The 19,063-nt window shown below is 43.6% G+C and overlaps 1 protein-coding gene across 4 annotated transcripts in view; it reads right to left on the minus strand.

Moving 5' to 3' along the window:
• The window catches only part of LOC128685674 (rho family-interacting cell polarization regulator 2), a 535,723-nt gene that overhangs the window by 144,869 nt on the left and 371,791 nt on the right, over nt 1–19,063 (minus strand). For all 4 annotated transcript variants that reach the window (XM_070088105.1, XM_070088106.1, XM_070088107.1 and 1 more), the window contains one exon: nt 11,240–11,341. In XM_070088105.1, the coding sequence (XP_069944206.1) occupies nt 11,240–11,341 (102 nt within the window). The remainder of the gene's footprint in view (nt 1–11,239; nt 11,342–19,063) is intronic.

The following is a 19,063-nucleotide window of genomic DNA, read 5'->3' on the forward strand; positions in this document are numbered from 1 at the left end:
CAACAAAAGTAGTCTCATTCACAGTTGCCACTGAGGTTTGTACATGCTAGTACATAGGTACTAGTGTTTATGCATAGCTTGAAGAACATCATTTCAAGATGAGTAGGGATGGCAACATCAATGTGCTGGGCATGTACACTTTTAGAGAAACACACAGTACACCTCCTCCTTGCCCTTGCCTGTCTCTTCTCATCCATGAGGTGTAGCCAGCAATTCTTGCAAAATTTTCTGGAGTCCTGTCATCCAAAAATGTTTCAACAACAGCTATCATGTCGGGATGTCGAGTATTCACAAAACTGTGTGTGAGCTCTCCAGCATTAGTACTGAAACCTCTAATGTTGGCCGACAGGATGCTGGTAGACTGGCTCCTCTTGATATGGTCAGCTTGAAGTGGTGGGTGTGTAAGGCATGTAAGGTGCCTACCCTTGAGAGAGGTAGGGTACTGAGGCAGCTGCAGGGATGTAGGTCTGTGGTCTTGTATAAGGCACAATACCACCTGCTGGGCTGAGATAGGAGTAGCTGAGTGGGTGACGTGAGAGTGTGTTCACCAGTTCAGAGATCCTGCTGGTTTCTTCTGAGAACAGGTCTCTAAACAGGTGGTCCTGTCTGTCAAGTTCCTTTTTCTTCCGACAATGGTCGTCCTGATGTCCTTTCTTGCGGCAGTGATTGCACCTGGTTTCTTGCAGGCAGTTGTTAGTGGTGTGCCCCTTCTGGTGACAGTGAGAGCACTGCCTAGGTGCCCGGGAGGGTGGACTATTATTTGTTGCACCTCCTGTGTTTTGCTGATTTGACCGCAGGTTCTGCCACTGGGACTGTGTTGGTGGAAGGTGAGATGGCTGTAAGTGTCTGCCTCCTCCAAGTCCTCTTCCATGTCCTCTGCAAAAATCCTCTACCACACCCCCGTGCAGTTCTGACAGATGTGTCCCTGCTGTTCATACTTTGGTGCAGTAGGTGGTCAAGTGCAATGATAGTTCCCTGATTATTAAATCCTGACTCAGTACTTGCCGATGAAGCACTGCTGCCAGATGTTGGAATAGTGTCGGCAGGTGTGCTGACAGGTGTAGGATCAGAGATGATATGTGCACTGTCTAGTGTACTGGCAGGTGCTGAAGCAGAGATGTCAGGTGCAGGAGAATTAACAGATCCAAGGCTTGCTTTGTAGCTGGGCACTGTCTTCTCAGATCAAATGAGTGTGACTCTCTCTCTGTCTCTGTCTGTCTGTCTCTCACTCTCTCTCTCTCTCTCTCTCCCTCTCTCACAGTTGCACACACATGCACACACACACACACACACACACACACACACACACACACACACACACACACACACACACACACACACACACACACACACTACAAACCTCACTCAAGGAAAAAGATCTTGGGGTGAGTATAACACCAGGCACATCTCCTGAAGCGCACATCAACCAAATAACTGCTGCAGCATATGGGCACCTAGCAAACCTCAAAACAGCATTCCGACATCTTAATAAGGAATCGTTCAGGACCCTGTACACCATGTACGTTAGGCCCATATTGGAGTATGCGGCACCAGTTTGGAACCCACACCTAGCCAAGCACGTAAAGAAACTAGAGAAAGTGCAAAGGTTTGCAACAAGGCTAGTCCCAGAGCTAAGAGGTATATCCTACGAGGAGAGGTTAAGGGAAATCAACCTGACGACACTGGAGGACAGGAGAGAGAGGGGGGACATGATAACAACATATAAAATACTGAGAGGAATTGACAAGGTGCACAAAGACAGGATGTTCCAGAGATTGGACACAGTAACAAGGGGACACAGTTGGAAGTTGAAGACAGAGATGAATCACAGGGATGTTGGGAAGTACTTCTTCAGCCACAGAGTAGTCAGGAAATGGAATAGTTTGGGAAGCGATGTAGTGGAGGCAGGATCCATACATAGCTTTAAGCAGAGGTATGATGAAACTCACGGCTCAGGGAGAGTGACCTAGTAGCGACCAGTGAAGAGGCGGGGCCAGGAGCTTGGACTCAACCCCTGCAACCTCAACTAGGTGAGTACAACTAGGTGAGTACACTCAGTGAGCAGTGAAGAGGAGGGTCCAGGAGCTAAGTCTCGACCCCTGCAACCACAATTATGTGAGTACACACACACACAAACACACAAGGGCCAATAACTGTGACTCAACCCCTGCAACCACGTATAGATGAATACACACACTTGTTGCTGGTGTAGGAGAAGGACAGCATGGAGTGAGTGACTCCCATCTTCTACTTTTCCACCTCAACCACAGCTGGTAAGTCACCCTCATTTGAACTGAGAAGACAGTGCCCACTCTGCAAGAATAATTTCAAGTGGTATTTCTCTTCTACGATATTCATCACTTCCGAAGACCCACTGCTGGTGATGAAGGAAGAGCCTCAGTAACTCCACCTGACATGCAGTGTCAAACTTGCCACACACCTACCTCAGTATCACACACCTGCCTCAGTACCACACACCTGCCTCAGTACCACACACCAGAATCAATACCACACACCTGCCTCAGTACCACACACCTGCCTCAGTACCACACACCTGCCTCAGTACCACACACCTGCCTCAGTACCACACACCAGCCTCAGTACCACACACCAGCCTCAGTACCACACACCTGCCTCAGTACCACACACCTGCCTCAGTATCACACACCTGCCTCAGTACCACACACCAGCCTCAGTACCACACACCTGCCTCAGTACCACTCACCTGCCTCAGTACCACACACCTGCCTCAGTACCACACACCAGCCTCAGTATCACACACCTGCCTCAGTATCACACACCAGCTTCAGTAATACACACCAGCCTCAGTACCACACACCTGCCTCAGCACCACACACCAGCCTCAGTACAACACACATAACTCAGTACCACACACCAGCCTCAGTACCACACACCAGCCTCAGTACCACACACCTGCCTCAGTACCACACACCTGCCTCAGCACCACACACCAGCCTCAGTACCACACACCAGCCTCAGTACCACACACTAGCCTCAGTACCACACATCAGCCTCAGTACCACACACCTGCCTCAGTACCACACACCTGCCTCAGCACCACACACCAGCCTCAGTACAACACACATAACTCAGTACCACACACCAGCCTCAGTACCACACACCTGCCTCAGTACCACACACCTGCCTCAGTACCACACACCTGCCTCAGTACCACACACCTGCCTCAGTACCACACACCTGCCTCAGTACCACACACCTGCCTCAGTACCACACACCAGAATCAATACCACACACCTGCCTCAGTATCACACACCTGACTCAGCACCACACACCAGCCTCAGTACCACACACCTGCCTCAGTACCACTCACCTGCCTCAGTACCACACACCTGCCTCAGTACCACACACCAGCCCCAGTATCACACACCTGCCTCAGTACCACACACCTGCCTCAGTACCACACACCAGAATCAATACCACACACCTGCCTCAGTATCACACACCTGCCTCAGCACCACACACCAGCCTCAGTACCACACACCTGCCTCAGTACCACTCACCTGCCTCAGTACCACACACCAGTGTCAGTACCACACACCTGCCTCAGTATCACACACCTGCCTCAGTGCCACACATGAGCCTCAGTACCACACACCTGCCTCAGTACCACACACCAGTCTCAGTACCACACACCAGCCTCAGTATCACACACCTGCCTCAGTATCACACACCTGCCTCAGTATCACACACCAGTCTCAGTACCACACACCTGCCTCAGTACCACACACCTGACTCAGTATCACACACCTGACTCAGTATCACACACCAGCTTCAGTAATACACACCAGCCTCAGTACCACACACCTGCCTCAGCACCACACACCAGCCTCAGTACAACACACATAACTCAGTACCACACACCAGCCTCAGTACCACACACCTGCCTCAGTACCACACACCTGCCTCAGTACCACACACCTGCCTCAGTACCACACACCAGCCTCAGTACCACACACCTGCCTCAGTACCATTCACCAGCCTCAGTACCACACACCTGCCTCAGCACCACACACCAGCCTCAGTACAACACACCTACCTCAGTACCACACACCTGCCTCAGTATCACACACCAGCCTCAGTACCACACACCAGCCTCAGTACCACACACCTGCCTCAGTATCACTCACCTGCCTCAGTACCCCACACCAGCCTCAGTACCACACACCTGCCTCAGTACCACACACCAGCCTCAGTACCACACACCTGCCTCAGTACCACACACCAGCCTCAGTATCACTCACCTGCCTCAGTACCACACACCAGCCTCAGTACCACACACCTGCCCCAGTATCACCCACCTTCAATACCACATACCAACCTCAGTACCACACACCTCCCCCAGTATCACACACCTACCTCAGTACCACATACCTGCCTCACTACCACACACCTGTCCCAGTATCACACCTGCCTCAGTACCACACACCAGCCTTAGTATCACACACCAGCCTCAGTACCACACACCTGCCTCAGTATCACACACCAGCCTCAGTACCACACACCAGCCTCAGTACCACACACCAGCCTCAGTACCACACACCTGCCTCAGTATCACACACTTGCCTCAGTATCACACACCTGTCTCAGTATCACACACTTGCCTCAGTATCACACACCTGTCTCAGTATCACACACCAGCCTCAGTATCACACACTTGCCTCAGTATCACACACCTGTCTCAGTATCACACACCAGCCTCAGTACCACACACCAGCCTCAGTAGCACACACCTGCCTCAGTACCACACACCTGCCCCAGTAGCACACACCAGCCTCAGTACCACACACCTGCCCCAGTATCACCCTCCAGCCTCAGTACCACACACCAGCCTCAGTACCACACACTTGCCTCAGTACCACACACCTGCCTCAGTATCACACACTTGCCCCAGTATCACACACCTTCAATACCACATACCAGCCTCAGTATCACACACCTGCCCCAGTGTCACACACCTGCCTCAGTACCACACATCAGCCCCAGTACCACACACCTGCCTCAGTACCACACATCAGCCTCAGTACCACACACCTGCCTCAGTACCACACATCAGCCTCAGTACCACACACCTGCCTCAGTACCACACACCTGCCCCAGTACCACACATCAGCCTCAGTACCACACACCTGCCTCAGTACCACACACCAGCCTCAGTACCACACACCAGCCTCAGTACCACACACCAGCCCCAGTACCACACACCTGCCTTAGTACTACACACCTGCCCCAGTACCACACACCTGCCTTAGTACTACACACCAGCCTCAGTACCACACACCAGCCTCAGTACCACACACCTGCCCCAGTATCACACACCTGCCTTAGTACTACACACCTGTCTCAGTACCACACACCTGCCCCAGTACCACACACCTGCCTTAGTACCTGGAGTTTACCTGGAGAGAGTTCCGGGGGTCAACGCCCCCGCGGCCCAGTCTGTGACCAGGCCTCCTGGTGGATCAGAGCCTGATCAACCAGGCTGTTGCTGCTGGCTGCACGCAAACCAACGTACGAGCCACAGCCCGGCTGATCAGGAACTGACTTTAGGTGCTTGTCCAGTGCCAGCTTGAAGACTGCCAGGGGTCTGTTGGTAATCCCCCTTATGTGTGCTGGGAGGCAGTTGAACAGTCTCGGGCCCCTGACACTTATTGTATGGTCTCTTAACGTGCTAGTGACACCCCTGCTTTTCATTGGGGGGATGGTGCATCGTCTGCCAAGTCTTTTGCTTTCGTAGTGAGTGATTTTCGTGTGCAAGTTCGGTACTAGTCCCTCTAGGATTTTCCAGGTGTATATAATCATGTATCTCTCCTGCCTGCATTCCAGGGAATACAGGTTTAGGAACCTCAAGCGCTCCCAATAATTGAGGTGTTTTATCTCCATTATGCGCGCCGTGAAAGTTCTCTGTACATTTTCTAGGTCGGCAATTTCACCTGCCTTGAAAGGTGCTGTTAGTGTGCAGCAATATTCCAGCCTAGATAGAACAAGTGACCTGAAGAGTGTCATCATGGGCTTGGCCTCCCTAATTTTGAAGGTTCTCATTATCCATCCTGTCATTTTTCTAGCAGATGCGATTGATACAATGTTATGGTCCTTGAAGGTGAGATCCTCCGACATGATCACTCCCAGGTCTTTGACGTTGGTGTTTCGCTCTATTTTGTGGCCAGAATTTGTTTTGTACTCTGATGAAGATTTAATTTCCTCATGTTTACCATATCTGAGTAATTGAAATTTCTCATCGTTGAACTTCATATTGTTTTCTGCAGCCCACTGAAAGATTTGGTTGATGTCCGCCTGGAGCTTTGCAGTGTCTGCAATGGAAGACACTGTCATGCAGATTCGGGTGTCATCTGCAAAGGAAGACACGGTGCTGTGGCTGACATCCTTGTCTATGTCGGATATGAGGATGAGGAACAAGATGGGAGCGAGTACTGTGCCTTGTGGAACAGAGCTTTTCACCGTAGCTGCCTCGGACTTTACTCTGTTGACGACTACTCTCTGTGTTCTGTTGGTGAGGAAATTATAGATCCATCGACCGACTTTTCCTGTTATTCCTTTAGCACGCATTTTGTGCGCTATTACGCCATGGTCACACTTGTCGAAGGCTTTTGCAAAGTCTGTATATATTACATCTGCATTCTTTTTGTCTTCTAGTGCATTTAGGACCTTGTCGTAGTGATCCAATAGTTGAGACAGACAGGAGCGACCTGTTCTAAACCCATGTTGCCCTGGGTTGTGTAACTGATGGGTTTCTAGATGGGTGGTGATCTTGCTTCTTAGGACCCTTTCAAAGATTTTTATGATATGGGATGTTAGTGCTATTGGTCTGTAGTTCTTTGCTGTTGCTTTACTGCCCCCTTTGTGGAGTGGGGCTATGTCTGTTGTTTTTAGTAACTGTGGGACAACCCCCGTGTCCATGCTCCCTCTCCATAGGATGGAAAAGGCTCGTGATAGGGGCTTCTTGCAGTTCTTGATGAACACAGAGTTCCATGAGTCTGGCCCTGGGGCAGAGTGCATGGGCATGTCATTTATCGCCTGTTCGAAGTCATTTGGCGTCAGGATAACATCGGATAGGCTTGTGTTAATCAAATTTTGTGGCTCTCTCATAAAAAATTCATTTTGATCTTCGACTCTCAGTCTGGTTAGCGGCTTGCTAAAAACTGAGTCATATTGGGACTTGAGTAGCTCACTCATTTCCTTGCTGTCATCTGTGTAGGACCCATCTTGTTTAAGTAGGGGCCCAATACTGGACGTTGTTCTCGATTTTGATTTGGCATAGGAGAAGAAATACTTTGGGTTTCTTTCGATTTCATTTATGGCTTTTAGTTCTTCCCGCGATTCCTGACTCCTAAAGGATTCTTTTAGCTTAAGTTCGATGCTTGCTATTTCTCTGACCAGTGTCTCCCTACGCATTTCAGATATATTGACCTCTTTTAGCCCCAGTACTACACACCAGCCTCAGTACCACACACCAGCCTCAGTACCACACACCTGCCCAGTACCACACACCTGCCTTAGTACTACACACCTGTCTCAGTACCCAAACATTGAGAGACTGAAATTAAACAGCAACAGCAGCTGGATAATGACTTACAATGAGAGGCATCAGGAGTCGTACTGGCAGGTGAGGCCAGTGAATGGTGTGTCAGGATGATAGTGCTCTCTAAGGAGAGCTGTCAACCTCAGCCCACAGTATATTTTCAGTGCCACGATGTCTGTTGCAAGAGAGAAACTCTCCACACACTTGTACCATTTTAACATGGTGTCAAGCAGCCTGAACAAATGCAAAACATACTGAGTGTTTCACTAGGTGGAGATGGACGAGCCAAGCAGGCATTTGACAACATTCATTACCTCATGGGAAGGTACCAGTACTACTGTACCCCCATGGGTCATTAAACAAAAAAATTTGATAATGCTATCAAGGGAATCACCAGGAAGAATAAATGTAAGGACAACACCTTGCTCTATGATGTCAGTATTGAACAGTCAATCTGGCACCCATGACTTCCTTAAAATGTAGAATGGAGTAATGCTAGAACCAGAGAAGCTCAAGTTCAACCAGTAAGAGGTTCAATTAGAAGGTTTCCACCTTTGATGGAAGGGAAACAGGCTGGCAGCTGCCAGGAGCTTCCCATCACTGATACAAGGTCACAACATGGGCTGGCTAACCATTTATCACCATTCATGGCCACAGCACATGTTATGCAACCTTACAGAGATCTGAAGAAACCTAAAGAAAAAAGTTCATACATAAGATGGTAAAGGATGAGCTAAAATATTATGACAAATCTTGACGAACAGCGACTATCAACAACTGATGTAGAGTGGGAATAAGATTCATTGCCCCTGCAACAATACTCTTCTTGCACATCAGGCAACACATCATTCTGCTATCAATGCAGTTGACAGCTGGCCCTGTGTGGGAGCTGCCCAATGATATCAGTTGAGTTGGGTTATGCCACTGGTGATAAAGAGGTCCTTATAATAGTGTGGTGCTTGGGTATACATGGCCTGGGTATACATGCTTCAATGTCCAAACCTCACCTTAATGACTCTCTAGCACTTCTTTGAGAACAAGGCAATAAATAATATAACAAACTCTAGGTTGTTTTGCTTGAAGAAAACATGAGATAAAAGCTGTGTTTGCAAGAACAGTGCAACACACACCCCATCACATAATCCTGTCTGAAGCTTCCCTGGACAGTGAGGACTATATGCATGTTAATGAGTCAGTGGTGACCACAGTGTTGATTACTGTGGACACCCTAATAGCAGAAAGTGTAGTGCAACTGCATGAGGATATGGAGAGTGCAGCAGATACTGACCCCAAAAATCAGTTATAAATGTGCAGTCAAGAGCTAAATTATCTCAGGCTCTTCCACAGTGTGAGGAAGAGGTTGGTCATCACAGATCAGCTAATGACCTACTCACAAGTGGAAGAGTGTGTGTACCTCATACAGTCTGAGAAGGACAAATGTTTTCAGGAGACTGGAAGGTCCAAAACAGTGGAACAGAGAGAAAAAGGTGCAAGTTTATTACCCTGTATACAAGTACAGGCAGGAAATCTGCAAAAGATGCCAAGTGAACAAGATAATGATTGATAACAACAGCAAGGAGTGAATACAACCATGCTATGGTAATACTAACTTACTGCAGCAGTTTTCCTTGGATCATAAAACCAGGAAAAAATACATAACCTAACCAGAGAATCTGAAACCATTAATGAAGATAATAATAGCATGTGAGTGTGATTCTAAATAAATGAAATGAGACTTTAGGAATGAAAAGAAATATTGGGTAGATTCCTAATACCATACAGGCTTTCAACTAGCAACAACTGAAAGGCTTCACAGACAAAAATATGTAATCCTTGATGACAAGTGTCACCTAGCTGAAGAGTAATAGTTATGGATGCACAGGAATACACCTGGTCCCCATGACCCAGTTCAGACAAGACCTCGGCCAAATGAAGATGAAGAAATTTATCCACCACCCAGAAAAATTTAGGCAAAATGTTTAAACTGATGCAAGGACAGAATTCAAAGTCTCAAAGTACCACACACCTTTTGGTAACTAAATATTCCTGCAATCTGCAAATGGGTCTAAATGGATGGGTGTTGCCCTAACATATCTGGTTTCTAAAAAGGGAGGCCCAGGTGGTGTTGCACCACAGCAATGTATACTAAGTGTTACAGCATTACGATGTATACATGAACTTCATCTAGCCTGGCTACCGTAGGGAGATAGCACGACTATTACAAGTTCAAGAGGCGTAAATATTAAGTTATGGAATTCCTGAGTATACAGCCCATGCACTAGGTTTTAGACAATTTGAATGTTGACTGTATATGCACATATACAGTCAACATGTTATAGATGTCTTTTTAATTTGGTTATTTGTGGTCAAATATGTTTTTATGTTTCTTCTAATTGCAGGAATATTCAGAAATTGAATGGGTATTATATTTAACAATGAACAGCAAAAAATGCCCATATGCTGGAGTAGAAGGCACAATCCAGTAGAGGAAATTCCTGTATTGGCTGGACTGAAAAAGCTAAAAGATAAATGTAGCCCTTGGAAAATCTGGGGAGAGTGATGCCTCATTGTTTGTGGCAAGTCAACAACACTAACTGCTCACCAGCAATGTCAGGGACACAATCTGAGTCTGGAGAGTACTTACCTTTTAATTTTTATTATTGCTATCATACTGATGTTACAGAGGTACTGGAGCTCTGAGAAGATGTAAACAAACTGACAGGTACTATATTTAGTCATTCAAACTAACAAGCACAAGCCAATTGCTTCCTCAAAATCAAAATAACAATGAAAACATAGTAAGTGATCTGGTAAGAACTCCCACATGGCCTATTTTAACCACGAGAAACTTGGGGGATTATCAGGGTCCCACAGGAACACAAAACAGCAACATAAGAAGCTGAGAAGAAAGAAGTGATGAAAAGGTGTAATGACTTGGCATGGAGTATGCATCAGCAGGAAAAGAAAGGTTGACTGCCATTACCATAATGCAAGCAAACAACCACAAGTGTAGTGTGCGGTTAGCAAAATGTAAAGACCAATTCAAGGAATATAATGGCTGACACACTGTATTAACATATGAGCCTACCTGACTGGTTAGTATCATAGTCTATGATAAAACCTCTGAGCAAGTCATCCTCATGTAACATATAATCCGTCATACTAAAAAAAGTTATTCAATGCTAATTTAACTATTGTTCTTACTATTAACTAGAAACATGGCCACTATCTGTCTGGAGAGGAAAGCATGCATCCTGAATTAGGCAAATTATTAGCTAGTCTAGAGGAGCATGCATTTGAATTCTACTGAAGAATGATTAGCTAGTCTACAGGAGCATTCTAAGAAAGCTGTACAACTACACATTACATACCCTTCATGAAGAGGATGGAGGAGGATGGGGGTGCTTGGATGCTTCCCTTTACATACAATCATATATAATACATATTTTACTTTGGTACTGTAAACTAATTTAATAATACAAAACGTCTGAACTCATGTGTCAAATGAAATTTAAAATTTCAGACAGGGAAAAGAAAAAGACAAAAATCAAGTGAAATCTGTAAACAAAAATGGAATAATGTAAAAAATCACTAGACCCAAGAGATATAAAGAAAGTTAGAGATTATAGATCAAATTGAAATATAGGACAAAAGACTTACCCTGCACATATCATCAAGATCTAAAACGGCTTCTTCTAAAGTATGCAACTGAGGGAACTGACCCTGAATGTCTTCCAGGCATGTCCGTAGCCTGCTAACAACCTGGCAAAAAGAAAATTACCATTAAAAAACATTAATAATTTGAGCAATAATAAAACTTTAATCTGCTATTTACAATTCTCGGTTTAATGTAATAAAAAGTCTAATAACCAATGAACCATTGACCTATTTTTGTTCATATTACTTTTCTCTCTTGTAATGTGCAAGGTTTGTGTTTCACAAGAGACTTGCAAAGTAAAAATATGAGGGTACAGAATCAACATTTAAATGGGTAGAAAGAAGATATAATCAAGGCTACCTTGGTTCCGACCTCAAACAGTCAGATTAAAGGGGAGGCTACCAGGGCTACAGCCTCGGGGCCTCCACAAGATGATATAAAAATATATAAATTATTAAAAAATAAAATAAAAATAATTATTATGCAAAAAAACACATAAATTGTAAAATTATCACACAAAAAACACACATTTTTTGCAATCAACACAATCATTCCACAGTTCTGGGCTAGTTTTTGGCACTAGTTCTGCCAGAAATTCTCAGCTTTGGTTGGCAACACTGGTTCAGAGCCGTGTTCGAATTGATTCTGAAACTGAAACAATACACTCAAAATTGATTCCAGAATCGATTCCAGGGTTTGTGCGAAAATTGATCAGAATTGATAGAATTACACAATTTTGCAAAAAAAAAAGATTTTTTTTTAATACTTTTGTTTACATTTTTTAGAAATTGCATTTATAGTGTTTTAAAAAATTAATACATTTATTTTGTATAATGATTTTTTCTACATTTTTTATGTTTTATTAAATTTATACAGAATTTTTGTATTTAACCCTTTGACTGTTTACGCCGTATATATACATCTTACGCGCCACTGTTTCCGACGTATTAATACGCGTAAATTCTAGCGGCTTCAAATCTACCGGAAGACAGCTGGTAGGCCCACATGTGAGAGAATGGGTCTGTGTGGTCAGTGTGCACCACATAAAAAGAAATCCTGCAGCACGCAGTGCGTAATGAGAAAAAAAAAACTGACCGTTTTTTTTTGGATTAAAACGCCGACTTTGAGGTGTATTTTCGTATAGTATTTATCGTTGTATTCTCGTTTTCATGGTCTCAAGTGATAAAATGGAAAACATATTACAGAAATAGAGATGATTTTGATTACTTTCATGATGAAAACGACCTTGAAATTGAGCTCAAATTAGCGGAAATGTTCGATTTTTACCAATGTTCAGGAGTAAGCAAATCACACCACAAGTCCAATACACGTCAACTGGGGAGTCTAATATTCTTTCACTAGTGCACTTATATTATTTATACCATTTTTACAATAATGCAGTAGTCTGCATAACAGTAAATTTTGTATTTTTTTGTATGAATAAAAAATCAAAATAGAAAGCAATAGTAATATAAGAGGGGCCTAGAAACATGACTAATGAACAGAGGAAATGTTATTTTAGTGCCAAGAATGTCTACATTGTTTATTTTGGACCCTATTTTGAAATTGTCATCTTTTTTAATTTGTGTGAAATTGGCCAAATTGCCAATTTCTGACCACTTTATTTGGTAGTTCAAACCAGTAAATGGGCGGCTTCTTGTACTCAACTGATAGAGAAAATGGAGTTCTAAAGAAATAGCTATGAGTTTGGTTGACTGAAACAACAGAATTGGCTATAAACAGGGCTCAAAGTCTGCGAAATCGCCGATAAGTATATGTCGCCGAGACCGCTAACTTCGCGGGAGCGTAATCCCATGAGTTTTCAACCAGATTTCATACTTTTGGTGTCATTACCATCGGGAAAAGATTCTCTATCATTTCACAAGAATTTTTTTTTTTTTTTTTTTTAAATTTATCGACATAGAATGACAGTTTCAGAAAGGGGCCTGCGACAGTCAAAGGGTTAGCAAAGCACAATTTAAACATTTCAGAATTAATCAATTCTAATCGAGAATCAGTTTCCATTTGCAGCCCCATAAGAAATAATGGAAATCAAATAATGAAAAAAAAGTATGAAAAAAAAAACTTTTACCACATGAAATATTAAGTTTAATGCAATAGAATAATTACAATAACAACAATAGCAATAGAATAATTGACACTTACCTTTAATGAAGATCTGGTGATGATTGATGGAATGGGAGGAGGGGAGTGTGTTGAACCTATTGTTTAAAAGGGGAATCCCCCTCCATTAGGACTTGAGCAGCTTTTCCTCCTGAGTAATGTAGGTCCTGCTTGGCAATTTCTTCCAAAACAGGCCTGTTTTGTCACAATTAAACACTTGTTCAGGTTTCAATCCTTCAGCCTCTATGTACTCCTTGAATTCATGCACATATTTTTCAGCCGCTTTGTGGTCTGAACTGGCAGCCTCACCATGCCTAATCACACTATGTATGCCACTACGATTCTTAAATCTTTCAAACCAACCTTTGCTGGCCTTAAATTCACTCACATCACCACTAGTTGCAGGCAATTTCTTTACCAAATCGTCATGCAACTGCCTAGCCTTTTCACAAATGATCGCTTGAGAGATGCTATCTCCTCCTATCTGTTTTTCATTTATCCACACCAATAACAGTCTGTCAACATTTTCTAACACTTGTGGTTGCTGTTTCGTAATCACAGTTGCACCTTTTGCAAGAACAGCTTCCTTGATTGCCGTTTTCCTGCTCACTATAGTAGAGATGGTTGATTGGGGTTTACTATACAACCTGACCATCTCCAATACATGCACTCCATTTTCATACTTTGCAATTATCTCTTTCTTCATTTCAATAGTCATTAGCACCCTTGGTCTCGAAGGGTTGGCACTAGAAGCTTTCTTGGGGCCCATGGTGACTTATTTTGCAGAAACAAGCACCAAAAACAGTGATAATATGGATAATATAGAATGTACCGAATGTATCCTTAGATGCGCGCACACTGGCTGGCTTGTAAACACTGGACACGTCTCGTACGAATCATATCGCATACTGGGTTTTGTATCGGGAAGCGAGGCAAATTTTTTTCGATCAAATGCATCGGCTACCGAATTTATCGGATACTGATAGCATCGGGAACCGGGGGTCCACTGTATTCTGTTGGGTAATGTAATTAAAAAATAAAGTCTGATTGGGTAACAATTTTTACAGTCTCCTTTATCCCCCTCCCCTTTATATAAAGGAATTGTACATGCTCTCTGACAATCCCTAGGTACCTTCCCTTCTTTCATACATTTATTAAACAAAAATACCAACCACTCCAATACTATATCCCCCCTGCTTTTAACATTTCTGTCATGATCCCGTCAGTTCCAGCTGCTTTACCCCCTTTCATTCTATGTAATGCCTCATGCACCTCCCCCCCACTCACAAACTGCTCTTCTTCACTCCTAAAAGATGGTATACCTCCCTGGCCATTGCATGAAATTACCGCCTCCCTTTCTTCGTCAACATTTAAAAGTTCCTCAAAATATTCTCCCCATCTACTAACTCCCCTACTCTGTTTTTAACTGGCAAATCCATTTGTTCCCTAGGCTTTCTTAACTTGTTTATCTCTCCCCAAATTTTTTTCTTATTTTCATTAAAATTTCTTGACAGTGCCTCTCCCACTCTATCATCTGCTCTCCTTTTACACTCTCTCACCACTCTCTTCACCTTTGTTTTACTCTCCATATAATCTGCTCTTCTTATAACACTTCTGCTTTGTAAAAACCTCTCATAAGCTACCTTTTTCTCTTTTATCACGCCCTTTACTTCATCATTCCACCAATCACTCCTCTTTCCTCCTGCACCCACCCTCCTATAGCCACAAACTTCTGCCCCACATTTCAATACTGCATTTTTAAAACCATTCCAACCTTCTTCAACCCCCCCTCCCCCACTACTCATACTTGCACCAGCCCACCTTTCTGCCAATAGTTCCTTATATCTCACCCAAACTTCTTCTTCCCTTAGTTTATACACTTTCCCCTCTATCTTACTTGTTGTTGCCATTTTCCTTTTGTCCCATCTACCTCTTACTCTAACTGTAGCTACAACTCAATAATGATCCGATATATCAGTTGCCCCTCTATAAACATGTACCGTACATCCTGAAGCCTACCTGTTAGCATTGTTGCTGATCCCCTGTATATGTATATGTTATCTGAGTATCATAGTACGATTCATACATTTTACATACATGACCCCTTGCTAGGCTCAGTGACTAGCATGTGTGACATCACGTGATGCCGCATGAGTGCGTGGGATGTGCTGCCTCGGCCTCAGTTCCCCATAGTCCTACCAGGCGACAGGACAGGCAGTTTGGGCTCCCCATCACAGTCTGCAATATGAGAGTTATCACCCAACGACTTGTGTTTAACTCCAACCACCACATCCCACTACCACTGCTGTTTTTTTTTTACCCTTATATTCAGGTTCTAGCACCTTATTTTACAGACCACATAGGGGGTCAAGACGCAAGATTGTTCCTTCGTCCTTGTGCGCCAACGAAAAAGCCTCCTGTGTGCGTTTATTGTCGATTTAAGTGCAAAGCCTCCGAGGTGTCAACGTGTTGAGAGTAGTAGCGAATGCCAGCAGCCCCACTTTACTTTAAAAGGAAGTTAAAATTACACTAAGAATTAATTTGTCCAAAGAAATATGAATAATATGAATAAAAATGACACAAGATGCAGAACTGGAAGTGTAACACTTACAAGTGGCAGGGCACACACAACAAGGATTATTTACTTCACTTATCAGTTAATTGTTCTTGCAACAAAATCTTGCTGTGACAGATATGACAAGAATTGCTTGCATAAAAATAATGGTACAAGATTGTATTAGAGAGGTAATATGTGTTCCGTCGAGGAAATTAATTCTACCCAGACTAATGTGTCAGCTGCTGACAATCTTCCTGACTCTGTACCCTTTACCTCTAATACTCAGTCAGATAATCAACCCAAATGTCGTTATTCTTTGCGTACACGACAAGTGATGAGAAACCCCCAAGTATCTTTTGTAGATACTTGTTCAGATCTCCCTCAGTCAAGGCATGTGTTAGCCATTGCAAAGGAATTCAATCCTCCCAAAGATGATAACCATTCTGCATATGTAAATCTTACCCTTGCAGAGTTGGGTTTAAATGTACATAGTCTGTATAATTAGATGTTCAAGATGAATGAAGTTGTCAACTGTGTGTTTTGTTATTAGCTGATCAGTTTTTTCAGAATTTTTTTTTTTTTTTTGTGTTCACGTTCCCTCCAAATTCTGAGATTAATAGTAATGCTCTGTGCATGCCAGATCTGCCTTTGCTGTTAATTACTTTCACCTTTGTAAATACACCTACCATCCGACTCACGACCTGCTCAACATACGTCCACTCGGCTTATGACCATGCATCTGGCAGCTGGGCTGGGCCGGCTGATGCACACCGCTGTACAATATTTGACGATACTCGCGGCGGCAATGCGTCATGCAGGCAGCATCAGTTTGAGTAACCCTGCCCTATCAGCGACATCATACTGTATTAACTGTACTAACTGGACAGTAAATTTCACCATGGCCCCTAAGATGAAGTCTGAATCTTGCACTGGAGATTGTGGCAAGAAAGGCTCTTACTCTCGAACTCTCTATTTGTTTTCACTGTTGCACATAAACCTGTCTGTATCTGTATGCCTGAATATCTGTGTCTGTATATCTGTCTTTCTGTCTACCTGTGTGTGTGTCTTTCTGTCTACATGTGTGTCTGTCTTTCTGTCTACCTGTGTGTCTTTATGTCTAGCTGCCTGTCTACCTGTGTCTGTCTTTCTGTCTACCTGTGTGTCTTTATGTCTAACTGCCTGTCTACCTGTATCTGTCTTTCTGTCTACCTGTGTGTCTGTCTTTACATCTACCTGTGTGTGTCTGTCTGTCTACCTGTGTGTCTGTCTTTCTGTCTACCTGTGTGTGTGTGTCTTTCTGTCTACCTGTGTCTGTCTTTCTGTCTGCTTGTCTGTCTCAGAGCCACTCATTAAGAGTGTAATTGAAGATGCCATATTAATAATAACAATAATAATCACTGAGGCGCATTAAATGTGTATAAAACATTGATATAGACATTTTGCTTAATCCATCTATTATTTTTTTTCAAAATTATATAATAAACATACTACATAACAGATAAATTAACAAATATGAGATGTTTTTCTGGTCAGCTTGACAGAGTGAATAGAAACCATTCGTGCACGGGCTGGTAACAACAACAAGGTTTGTTTACATAACTTGTGAACCATCTACACTCTCATTCTCTCTCTCATTTATTCATTTAATCTTGTTTACTCACCTCTCACTCTACATTAATTATTATTATTATTATAATCAAAAAGAAGCGCTAAGCCACAAGGACTATACAGCGCTGGCACTCTACATTAAGACTACAGATATTTTAAGGTAAGTAATGAGTTTAATAATAATATTATTAATATTAGTACACATGTATTATTGTAATAATAATAATAATAATTGTTAATATTATTATTAATTTAGGGCACTGGAGCACAGATCCACTGTATAGCACTTTGTCTGGATTTTTTGGGTTATCCTAGGTAATTTATACTATGTATGATAACTTTACTTACGTGTACCTGTGAGAGAGAGAGAGATACAGAGACAGCCACATTCAGTTAGTCCGTCAGCCAACCACCCACCAGGCCACTCACCCGGCCAGCCAGCCGGATACATATTACACATGTTCCAGAGTTTTCTCTCTTTACTTAGGGTATAGGTTATACTACATTCTGGCAGAATGACACTACCAGTGGTATTCTCCCATTCCACTGTGTCGACAATACATAAAGATAACAGAACCTTCAAAACTAGGGAGGCCAAGCCCATGATGACACTCTTCAGGTCACTTGTTCTATCTAGGCTGGAATATTGCTGCACACTAACAGCACCTTTCAAGGCAGGTGAAATTGCCGACCTAGAAAAAGTACAGAGAACTTTCACGGCGCGCATAACGGAGATAAAACACCTCAATTATTGGGAGCGCTTGAGGTTCCTAAACCTGTATTCCCTGGAATGCAGGAGGGAGAGATACATGATTATATACACCTGGAAAATCCTAGAGGGACTAGTACCGAACTTGCACACGAAAATCACTCATTACGAAAGCAAAAGACTTGGCAGACGATGCACCATCCCCCCAATGAAAAGCAGAGGTGTCACTAGCACGTTAAGAGACCATACAATAAGTGTCAGGGGCCCGAGACTGTTCAACTGCCTCCCAGCACACATAAGGGGGATTACCAACAGACCCCTGGCAGTCTTCAAGCTGGCACTGGACAAGCACCTAAAGTCAGTTCTGGATCAGCCGGGCTGTGGCTCGTATGTTGGTTTGCGTGCAGCCAGCAGCAACAGCCTGGTTGATCAGGCTCTGATCCACCAGGAGGCCTGGTCTCAGACCGGGCCGCGGGGGCGTTGACCCCCGGAACTCTCTCCAGGTAAACTCCAGGTAACATATGATACTGTATGCGATGTAAAATTTACAATACAGTTCACTACCATGTATACATTATATACAGTACATAAATAATTAAAATACAGTGGAACCTCTACTTGCGAGCGTGTCCACGTGAGAGTTTTTCCAAATACGAGCAGTCGATGGGTTTATTTTTTGCTTCCATATGCGAGCAAAATTTCCACAAGCGAGCAGACCTCAAGGCAGGTTCCTTAACGCTGGTGAGGAGCTCTTGCTCTTGATCTTGGGAATTGTATCTCATTTGTTTGTTGGACTATCTTACTGAAACTTGGGCAATGTATGATGGA

Source organism: Cherax quadricarinatus, chromosome 23, assembly GCF_038502225.1.
Source record: "Cherax quadricarinatus isolate ZL_2023a chromosome 23, ASM3850222v1, whole genome shotgun sequence".
Classification (NCBI taxonomy): domain Eukaryota; kingdom Metazoa; phylum Arthropoda; class Malacostraca; order Decapoda; family Parastacidae; genus Cherax; species Cherax quadricarinatus.